This window comes from Hemiscyllium ocellatum, chromosome 15 (genome assembly GCF_020745735.1).
Source record: "Hemiscyllium ocellatum isolate sHemOce1 chromosome 15, sHemOce1.pat.X.cur, whole genome shotgun sequence".
In the NCBI taxonomy this organism is placed as follows: Eukaryota; Metazoa; Chordata; class Chondrichthyes; order Orectolobiformes; family Hemiscylliidae; genus Hemiscyllium; species Hemiscyllium ocellatum.
This window is the reverse complement of record NC_083415.1, coordinates 4,619,121-4,630,403: the sequence shown is the minus strand read 5'-3', so window position 1 is coordinate 4,630,403 and position 11,283 is coordinate 4,619,121. Positions and strand designations below refer to the sequence as shown.

At 45.1% G+C, this 11,283-nt stretch overlaps 1 protein-coding gene across 1 annotated transcript in view; it reads right to left on the bottom strand.

Annotated features, from left to right (window-relative positions):
• Positions 1–808: 808 nt before the first annotated feature.
• Positions 809–11,283, bottom strand: part of ppp4r1l (protein phosphatase 4, regulatory subunit 1-like) — a 139,458-nt gene continuing 128,983 nt past the window's right edge. The window contains exon 20 of the mRNA XM_060836247.1: positions 809–2,758. Within this exon, the coding sequence (XP_060692230.1) occupies positions 2,610–2,758 (149 nt within the window). The 3' untranslated portion in view covers positions 809–2,609. The remainder of the gene's footprint in view (positions 2,759–11,283) is intronic.

The window sequence follows — 11,283 nt, the reverse complement described above, 5'->3', positions numbered from 1 at the left end:
AGACTATAACCACTTTTCCCTTTAAATAATTGCAGTAAGGTATCCTGCTCCTCTACTCAAACCCTCTTGCAATGAAGGCTAGTGTGTCATTTGCTTCCCAAACTGCTTTCTGTACTTTCATGCTTGCATTCAGTGACTGGTACATAAGGACACCCAAGTCCCTTTGTATACCTTTTCTCAATCTATCGCTTTTCAAATAATACTCTGCATTCTGTTGCAGAGAGGAGCCTAAGATATTTTATTTTAAGAACCCTTCCACAGAGTGTAGGCTTCACTCGCAAAGCCAGAATTTGCTGCTCATCCCTAATTGACTTCAAACTGAATGGCCTGTAGCACCACTTTGGACAGCAGTTACTAAGTCAACGATAATGGCTGTGGGTCTGGAGGTACATTTGGTCAGGCCAGGAAAGATGGACACATTTCCTTCGCTGACGGACTAAAGTAAACCAGATGGGTTTTTGCAACAACCAATGGTAGGTTCATGGCACCATTTCTAAGACTACTATTACATTCCAGATGTTTGTTTTAGTTAATGATTTGAAATTCCACCAGCTCCTGTGGTGGTGTTAAAACTCTTGCCTGCAGGGCATTAACCTGGACCTCTGGATTACTGGACAGTGAATCCGTCAATGCCTTCCAGGGTTACAAATTGACCTTGGTAGTAAGCCACCTGCTAACTTGATGATAATTTAATCAGGATTGGGATAGTATTGGAGAAAATGTCACATTATTATTGATTAAATGTCACCAGGAATGAAAGTAATGACAACACACCAATGTATTACAGCAACACAGTATTTAATGTTAATTGTAAAAACTCAAACTTGTAACTATAGTTACAATACAATCAGCCTTTACACTATACAAAAACCTCATTCTTATACACCATATCATAAAAAATGCTTGGTAATACGAGTCGGCATCAAAACAAGGGAAGTGCAAAGGCAATAATTCCTGATGCAAGGCATTTCTGTCACCATAAACCAAAGAGGAGTACATGGCAAAACGTCGGAAAAAATGTTACACATTCAGGGAATATTCAAAGCCTCCTTGACAGCAATGAACTTGCATGTTGCAAGCCCATTCCCATCACAAAGCTTCACATGTTGATCCAGCTCACTCTCAAAGGCAAATCCAATGCAGGAAAACTTCAGCCACTGTGCCCAGTCAGGTACAGCTCATTTAGTTTGTTCAGTCAAACTGCAACACCAATTGCGCCAGTCCCTATTTCACTGCTGAGCCACAAGACTTGACAGTGCATCAACTTCAAGAGAGAGAAACTCGGTGGAACAGTAGTGGGTGTTTTATTCACTGAATGAGTCAACAAACAATGAAAACAGTACTGCTGTGGCACCAACACACCTCCAGAGCACTATTCAAGATGAATTCAACACCAAAAATAGTTAGATTTAGAAATATAATGTATCCCTGCATTATCTTAAAAGCAACCTGCAGTTTTATCTCCAAGTCCTTACCACATACTGATCAACAAATATGGAACCCGTAGCAGCTGGTATGAGGATAAAAACATTTAAACTAAATTTTAAAAATAATAAAGCTCATTCTACCTCATATTTATTATGTGCACTTCTGAATATCAATTCTCTAGCATTTTTCATTAGTGGTATGAACTGCATTCGTAGTGCTGCCGAACTCTACAGCAATGTGAATTTAAAGTGAAAAGGAGACAGTTAAAACATCTGCATACAGAGTCCAATCTGCTGGTTTCAAGTGCGATTGCACCTTCCTGGTTAGGTTTCCCATAACCAACATGGCTCAGTTACTCATTAAAAAAAAGATGGTGGGTTTGGTGGGATAGTACACACTCAGCTCATTTCCCCTGTCAGTATATTGGGTAGTTATCGTGTTTCATGCCACTGAGAAGTCAACTCTTAATCCGCTAAGGGAGCAGTTCAATGTGGCTTCCAAAGTGCAAAAGGAAAAGTAGCTGCCCTGTCGGGAGGGGAAATTTAGGAGACAGCTCCACAAGTTTCAAAAAGGTTAAAATGCAGCTGATATCAGTTGAAACGTGCCTGAAATCTCTGTATTGCATACTTTCTGAAATATTCAAATGTACATCAGTTGGGGGTATATCAATACAAAAAAAACTGTACAAAATTAGAAAAGTGAGGAGCACATACTCAAAAAATAAAGAATACCAAATTGTAACTGTTTCCAAATTGCAAAGTTCATTTTTAGAAATAAGACAGTTAGGAAATAAAAAACAAACTGTGTCAAGAATCAGAGGGAGTTTTAAAAAGAAATTTTCTAAATAGTTTTGATTCAAAAATAGCTGTAGATAGTTGAAGAAATATGGGCACGTAAGGCTTGTGGTCTCCAGGTTTGTTAGTGAATTCAATTCCCACCCACCCTTTCCCTTCCCTCATTTATAAAAGCTCTTTGCAGATCTATACACATATTTAACAAAGAGGAAGGTGCTCTGCATCCTCCAGTCCAGATCCAGCCTGTAGACCAAGATAATGCCCACTTGACCCCCAGATATCACCTCCACCTTGTGTGGGACTCGGTGGGGGGGGGCTTACCAGACGCATCACCAGTTCAGGAACTGCATGCAGTTATAGAATTGAACAAGTTGGTTAGAAAGGTTTTCAGTTTATAAACGAGGTGGTGTTCACGGGGTTGTTTCGGAGCTCAGCACTGGCAAAAAATCTCACATCACGGTCTCGGTCTGACTGCAGAATAAGAACAATCTCTTCAACGGCTTCTACGTGAGGATTCTCCGCCTCTGTGAAATATGCTGGGAATAACAAAGAATTAGCATAGCATTAAACACAGCCCAGTCACAAACATATAGCACAGGAGGCCATTCAGCCCATCTTACTGTCTTCAGCTCTTTGAAATAGCCACCAGTTAGTGTAAGTCGGTTCTGAAGAAGGGTCACTGGATCTGAAACGTTAAATCTGCTTTCCACCCAGATGCTAGCAGACCTAGACTTTCCCCAGCAATTTCTGTTTTTGTTATTAATGTCACGCTTTATCTATTAACGGTCCTGCAACTTTTTCCCTTTAATTATGTATATCTAATGAACTTTTGAAATTACTATTAAAATTCCTTCAGAGCAGGTGCTTTTCAGATGATAAACCTCTAAGTAAACAAATTTCTGATCTCCTAGGATTACAACATGATTACAGTGCACTAGGAGGCTATTCAGCCCATCATGCCTGTAGTGGTTCTATTCTCTACTATCAATCTCCTGCCTTTTCCCCCCTGTACACCATTTCTATCTAAATAATCATCCATTTCCCTCTTGAATACTTCAAATGAATCTGCCTCCAGCACATTTCCAGGCAGTGCACTGCATAGTCTAACAACTTGCTGTGCAAACAAATCTTTGCTCACAGAAGTCATAGAGATGCACAGCACGGAAAAAGACCTTTCGGTCCAACTCGTCAGTCCATGCTGACCAGACATCCTAATCGAATCTAGTCCCATTTGCTAGCATTTGGCCCATATCCCTCTAAACCCTGCCTATTCATATAGCCATCCAGATGTCTCTTAAATGCTGCAATTGTACCAGCCTCCACCACTTCCACTGGCAGCTCATTCCATACACGTACCACCCTCTGTGTGAAAGCGTTTCCCCTTAGATCCCTTTTACATCTTTCCCTTCTCACCCTAAACCTATGACCTCTAGTTCTGGACTCCCCCACCCCATGGAAAAGACTTTGTCTATTTACCTTATCTGTGCCCCTCATGATTTTATAAACCTCTACAAGGTCACCCTTCAGCCTCCAAGGCTCCAGACACAACAGCCCCAGTCTATTTAGCCTCTCCCTATAGCTCAAACCTCCAACCCTGGCAGCATCCCTGTCAGTCTTTTATGAACCCTTTCAAGTTTCACAGCATCCTTCCGATAAGAAGGAGACCAGAATTGCACGCAATATTTCAAAAGTGAACTAACCAATGTCCTATACAGCCATTACGTAACTTCCCAACTCCTGTACTCAATACTCTGACCAATAAAGGAAAGCAAACCAAACGCCTTCTTCACTATCCTAGCTACCCGCGTCTCTACTTTCAAGGAGCTATGAATCTACACTCCAAGGTCTCTTTCTTCAGCAAAGAAATTCACTCGGCAGCTTCCTGGGATGAAGGGGTTGACTTGTCACAAACGGCTAAACAGTTTAAGCATTCAGTCATTCAAGTTTAGAAGAACAAGGTGTGATCTTAATGAAACATTGAGGGGTTTTGACAAGGTAAATATTGAGATGTTTCCACTAGTGGACGAGATAGAGAATATGTGACACTCATTTAAAACTACGATACAAGGGAATTGAATGTTTGGAATTCTCTACCTCAGAGTTGTGGAGGCCAGATCACTGAACATATTTAAAGAGGACATAAACAGATTTTTGAAATAACTGAAGGATTGAAGACTATGAGTTGCTGGCATGAAAGAGGAATTAAAACCTGGGGCAAATCAGCCATGACCTGGATTTGGATGATGAGGCAAACTTGAGAGGCTAAATGGCCTACTCCCACTCGAACGTCTTACGTCCTTTTTCTCTTGAAGGTACCAACTCCTTACCAGCTCTACCAGATTCCTTCAACAGCTCACTCACTGGATCATTCTTTATCACTTGAGCCGAGTGTGGGCTGTTCTACCACATTCACCACAGATCAGCTTGACCCCTTACTCACTAGATGCCCAGACATGTAGACTTCTGACATGAATTACTGGATAATTAAAAGCAGAAATGCTCTCAAGTAGATGGTGATCTATTATAGTTTAGGTACACTTGCAGTGAAGACAGTGAGGAATTTAAACATTTTGTCCCAGAGATTATGAAGGAACTTGGTATAATTCAAAATCAGGATGGCATAGTGACTGATTTACAGGTGGCAGTGTTCCCATGTGCCTACTCCCCATGCCAATCTTAGCAGTAACGACTGCAGATTTGGGAGCTGTATTGAAAGAACCTGAGCTATTTGTATATTGTAAACATTGCTTCCTGTGGGACTGCAGTGGGGGGAGCGAATGCTTCAGGTGGTAAATGGAGTGCCAACCAAGCACACTGCTTTGTCCTAGGTAGTTTTGAGCTTTTTGAGTGTTGCTAGTGCTGCACTTATCCAAATAAGTGGACAGTAGTCCACAATACCTGTGCATATAGATGGTGCTGAGGCTTTGGATGTTCAGAAGATTAGCTATAACCAACTTTTGACCTGCTCTTGTAGTCAACATTACTGTGTGCAGTTCTGGTCGCCTCACTTTAGGAAAGATGTGGAAGCTTTGGAGAGGGTGCAGAGGAGATTTACCAGGATGTTGCCTGGAATGGAGAATAGGTCATACGAGGATAGGTTGAGAGTGCTAGGCCTTTTCTCATTGGAACGGCGAAGGATGAGGGGTGACTTGATAGAGGTTTATAAGATGATCAGGGGAATAGACAGAGTAGACAGTCAGAGACTTTTTCCCTGGGTACAGCAGAGTGTTACAAGGGGACATAAATTTAAGGTGAAGGGTGGAAGATATAGGGGGGATTTCAGGGGTAGGTTCTTAACCCAGAGAGTGGTGGGGGCAATGGAATGCGCTGCCTGTGGGAGTGGCAGAGTCAGGATCATTGGTGACCTTTAAGCGGCAATTGGATAGGTACATGGATAGGTGCTTAAGCTAGGACAAATGTTCGGCACAACATCGTGGGCCGAAGGGCCTGTTCTGTGCTATATTGTTCTATGTTTATGTGATTATTTCTGAGCCCAGGATGTTGACAGTAACATTTTGATATTGTATGTTATTGAATGCTGAGCCTCTCTATCCTTGGTGTAAATGTTGCTTGCCCAAATTATCAGACCAAGCCTGAATATCTCACAGGTCTGGATCATCTGGACTGCTTCAGTATCAGAGGAGACGCCAATATTGATGCTGAACACCTTGTAATCATCGATGTAAATTCCCTTTATTGAACTTATGTTGGAAAGTCAGAACACTTGGGCTTAGCTCACAGCACCAAAAACATTTAGGTAACTGTTTTTCCAGTCTCCCAAGTTCAAGGCCACAAGGGTCTTCTGTATACCTTTCCCGCAATTCACACTGTAGCCCCAGCTCAGATCCAACTAATGAACAGAAGATCATAAGAAACAGGAATAAGCCATTTGGATTCTTAATCTGCCATTCAATAGGATCATAGCTGATCCAATATTCCTAAGAAAGATGTTGTGAAACTTGGAAGGATTCAGAAAACATTATAAGGATGTTGCCAGGGTTGGAGGGTTTGAACTACAGGGAGAGGCTGAGCAGACTGAACTATTTTTCCTGGAACATCGGAGGCTGAAAAACCTTATTGAAGTTTATAAAATCATGAGGGGCATGGATAGGGTAAATAGCCAAGGTCTTCTCCCTGAGGCAGGGGAATCCAAAACTAGAGGGCATAGGTTTATGGTGAGGGAGAAAGATTAAAGAGGGACTGAAGGGTAATTTATTCACACAGTGGGTGGTACATATATGGAATGTTCTGCCAGAGGAAGTGGTGGAGGCTGGTACAATTACAACATTTGAAAAGGCATTTGGATGGGTATATGAAACGGAAGGGTTTACAGGGATATGGCCCACATACTGGCAAATTACACTAGATTAATCTAGGATACCTAGTCGGCATGAAGAAGTTGGACCAAAAGGTCTGTTTCCCTGCTGTTTAGCTCTATGACTCTATAACGTCAACTCCCTGTTTTCCCTGTAACCCTTGATTTGTCCACTGATCAAGAATCTACCTAAGCCTTAAATATAGACAAGCATTCTGCGTGCCAAGGAGTTCCAAAGACTCAGAAACCTCAGAAGAAATTTGTCCTCATCTCAGTCTTAAACTGGTGCCTTTATTCTGAAGTGATGCCCTCTGGTCTAAGTCTCTCCCATGAGAGGGAGCATCCTCTCAGCATTTACTGTGTCAAGCTCTTAAGATTTCTGTATGTTTCGATGAGATCACCTCTCATTCTTCTAAACTCCAGTGATTAGAGTCCCAAGATGTCATAAGACAATCCATCCAAACCAGGAATCACTCTAGTGAACCTTCTCTGAGAAATGCCTCTAATGAAATAATATACTTTCTTAACTGAGGTGACAAGAACTGTTTTCAATAGTTCAGATATGGTCTCACCAGCACCTTGTACAGTTCCAGTAAGACTTCCTGACTCTTACATTCCGACCCCCATTTGCCTTCTTGATTTCAGGTTGAACCTATGCTGCATCTTTCAGTGTTCTGTGCACAAATACCCCCAAGTCAAAGAACAAAGAAAATTTACAGCCCAGGAACAGGTCCTTCAGCCCTCCAAGCCTAAGCCGATCTAAATCCACTGTCTAAACCTATCACCCAATTCCTAAGCATTTGCAACTCTCTGCTCCCCACCTACTCAGGCACCTGTCCTGATGTTAAATGTATCTACTGTGCCTGTCTGTACCTGGCAACGCGTTCCAGGCACCTACCAACCTGTATGTAAAGCACTTTCCGCATGTATCCCCCCTTAAACTTTTCACCTCTCACCTTGAACGCGCGACCTTTTGATAATGAATCCCTCACCCTGGGAAAAAGCTTATCTCTATCCACCCTGTCTATACCCTTCATGATTTTGTAGACCTCAATCAAGTCCCCCATCAATCTCCTTTCTTCTAATAATAATAATCCTAACCGACTTAACCTCTCTTCATAGCTAGCACCTTCCATACCAGGCAACATCCTGCAAACCTTCTCTGCACCCTCTCCTTTTGGGTAATGTGGCGACCAGAACTGCACACAGTACTCTAAATGCAGCCAAACCAAAGTCTTGCACAATTTTAACATGACCTGCCAGCTCTTATACTCAATACCCCGCCTGATGAAGGCAAGGATACCATATGCCTTCTTGACCACTCTATCCACCTGTGCCGGATACAATGAACCTGAACTCACAGATCGCTCTGCTCATCAACATTTCCCAAGGCTCTTCTACCTACAGTATAGTTCGCTCTAGAATTAGACTTCCCAAAATACATCACCTCACGTTTGCCTGGATTGACCTCCATCTGCCACTTCTCCACCCAACTCTCCAGTCTATCTATATTGGCCTGTATTCTTTGATAGTCCCCTATGCTTTCTGCTACTCCACCAATCTTCGTGTCATCTGCAAACTTACTGATCAGACCAACAGTGCTCTCTTCCAGATCATTTATGTAAATCACAAACAACAGTGACCCCAACACTGACCCCTGTGGAACACCACTGGTCACCGTTCTCCATTTCAAGAAACTCCCTTCAATTACTACGCTCTGTCTTCTGTTGCTCAACCAGTTCTTTATCCATCTAGTTAGAACACCCTGCACACCATGTGACTTCACTTTCTCCATTAGTTTACCACGGAGAACCTTATCAATTGCTCTGTAGGGTGGCCAAGCAGTTTAAGCCGCTGGATTCAGGTGCTGGTTTGGCAGGCGGTGTAGGTTCGAATCCCACCGTTGCAATTTCTTGGATGCGAGCAGAAGAGGTACAGGTAGTAAGTTTTCAGATGACACCAAAATCAGAGGTGTAGTGGATAGCGAAGAGGGTTACCTCAGATTACAACAGGATCTTGACCAGATGGGCCAATGGGCTGAGAAGTGGCAGATGGAGTTTAATTCGGATAAATGCGAGGTGCTGCATTTTGGGAAAGCAAATCTGAACAGGGCTTGTACACTTAATGGTCAGGTCCTAGGGCGTGTTGCTGAACAAAGAGACCTTGGAGTGTAGATTCACAGCTCCTTGAAAGTGGAGTCGCAGTTAGATAGGATAGTGAAGACAACATTTGGTATGCATTCTTTTCTTGGTCAGAGTATTGAGTACAGGAGTTGGGAGGTCATGTTGCGGCTGTACAGGACATTGGTTAGGCCACTGTTGGAACATTGCATGCAATTCTGGTCTCCTTCCTATTGGAAAGATGTTGTGAAACTTGAAAGGGTTCAGAAAGGATTTACAAGGATGTTACCAGAGTTGGAGGATTTGAGCTATAGGGAGAGGCTGAACAGGCTGGGGCTGTTTTCCCTGGTGCGTCGGAGGCTGAGGGGTGACCTTATAGAGGTTTACAAAATTATGAGGGGCATAGATTGTATCATCCTCTGTCATTTCTGCCACCTACAAAGAGCTGAAAATGTGTTGCTGGAAAAGCGCAGCAGGTCAGGCTGCATCCAAGGAACAGGAAATTCGACGTTTCGGGCATAAGCCCTTCTTCAGGAATGAGGAAAGTGTGTCCAGCAGACTAAGATAAAAGGTAGGGAGGAGGGACTTGGGGGAGGGGCGATGGAAATGTGATAGGTGGAAGGAGGTCAAGGTGAGGGTGATAGGCCGGAGTGGGGTGGGGGTGGAGAGGTCAGGAAGAAGATTGCAGGTTAAGAGGGCGGTGCTGAGTTCGAGGGATTTGACTGAGACAAGGTGGGGGGAGGGGAAAATGAGGAAACTGGAGAAATCTGAGTTCATCCCTTGTGGTTGGAGGGTTCCTAGGCGGAAGATGAGGCGCTCTTCCTCCAACCGTCGTGTTGTTATGGTCTGGCGATGGAGGAGTCCAAGGACCTACATGACCTGAGTGGAGTGGGAGGGGGAGTTGAAGTGTTGAGCCACAGGGTGGTTGGGTTGGTTGGTCCGGGTGTCCCAGAAGTGTTCTCTGAAATGTTCCGCAAGTAGGCGGCCCGTCTCCCCAATATAGAGGAGGCCACATCGGGTGCAGTGGATGCAACAGATGATGTGTGTGGAGGTGCAGGTGAATTTGTGGCGGATATGGAAGGATCCCTTGGGGCCTTGGAGAGAAGTAAGGGAGGAGGTGTGGGCGCAAGTTTTGCATTTCTTGCGGTTGCAGGGGAAGGTGCCGGGAGTGGAGGTTGGGTTGGTGGGGGGTGTGAACCTGACAAGGGAGTCACGGACGGAGTGGTCTTTTCGGAACACTGATAGGGGAGGGGAGGGAAATGTATCCCTGGTGGTGGGGTCCGTTTGGAGGTGGCGAAAATGACGGCGGATGATACGCTGTATATGGAGGTTGGTGGGGTGGTAGGTGAGAACCAATAGGGTTCTGTCTTGGTGGCGGTTGGAGGGGCAGGGCTCAAGGGCGGAGGAGCGGGAAGTGGAGGAGATGCGGTGGAGGGCATCGTCAATCACGTCTGGGGGGAAACTGCGGTCCTTGAGGAAGGAGGCCATCTGGGCTGTACGGTATTGGAACTGTTCCTCCTGGGAGCAGATGCGGCGGAGACGACGGATTGGGATTATGGGATGGCGTTTTTACAGGGGGAAGGGTGGGAGGAGGTGTAGTCTAGGTAGCTGTGGGAGTCAGTCAGTTTATAGTAGATGTCCGTGTTGATTCGGTCGCCCGAGATAGGAATGGAAAGGTCTAGGAAGGGGAGGGAGGAGTCTGAGATGGTCCAGGTGAATTTCAGGTCGGGATGGAAGGTGTTGGTAAAGTGAATGAACTGTTCAACCTCCTCGTGGGAGCACGAGGCTGCACCAATACATCATTGATGTAGCGGAGGAAATGGTGGGGGGGCGATGCAGTGGATGATGCCCTCCACTGCATCATCTACTGCATCCGCTGCACCCGATGTGGCCTCCTTCTATATTGGGGAGACAGGCTGCCTACTTGCGGAACATTTCAGAGAACACCTCTGGGACACCCGGACCAACCAACCCAACCACCCCGTGGCTCAATACTTCAACTCCCCCTCCCACTCCACCAAGGACATGCAGGTCCTTGGACTCCTCCATCGCCAGACCATAACAACACGACGGTTGGAGGAAGAGTGCCTCATCTTCCGCCTAAGAACCCTCCAACCACAAGGGATGAACTCAGATTTCTCCAGTTTCCTCATTCCCCCCCCCCGACCTTGTCTCAGTCAAATCCCTCGAACTCAGCACCGCCTTCCTAACCTGCAATCTTCTTCCTGACCTCTCCGCCCCCACCCCACTCCGGCCTATCACCCTCACCTTGACCTCCTTCCATCTAATGCACCTCCAACGCCCCTCCCACAAGTCCCTCCTCCCTACCTTTTATTTTAGCCTGCTGGACACACTTTCCTCATTCCTGAAGAAGGGCTTATGCCCGAAACGTCGAATCTCCTGTCCCTTGGATGCTGCCTGACCTGCTGCGCTTTTCCAGCAACACATTTTCAGCTCTGATCTCCAGCATCTGCAGTCATCACTTTCTCCACCTACAAACAGACCCCACTACAGGGATATATTTCCCTCCCCACCCCTATCAGCCTTTTGGAGAAACTATTCCCTCCACGACTCCTCTGTCATGTCTATGTCTCCCACCAGCCCTCACCCCACTCCAGGCACCTTC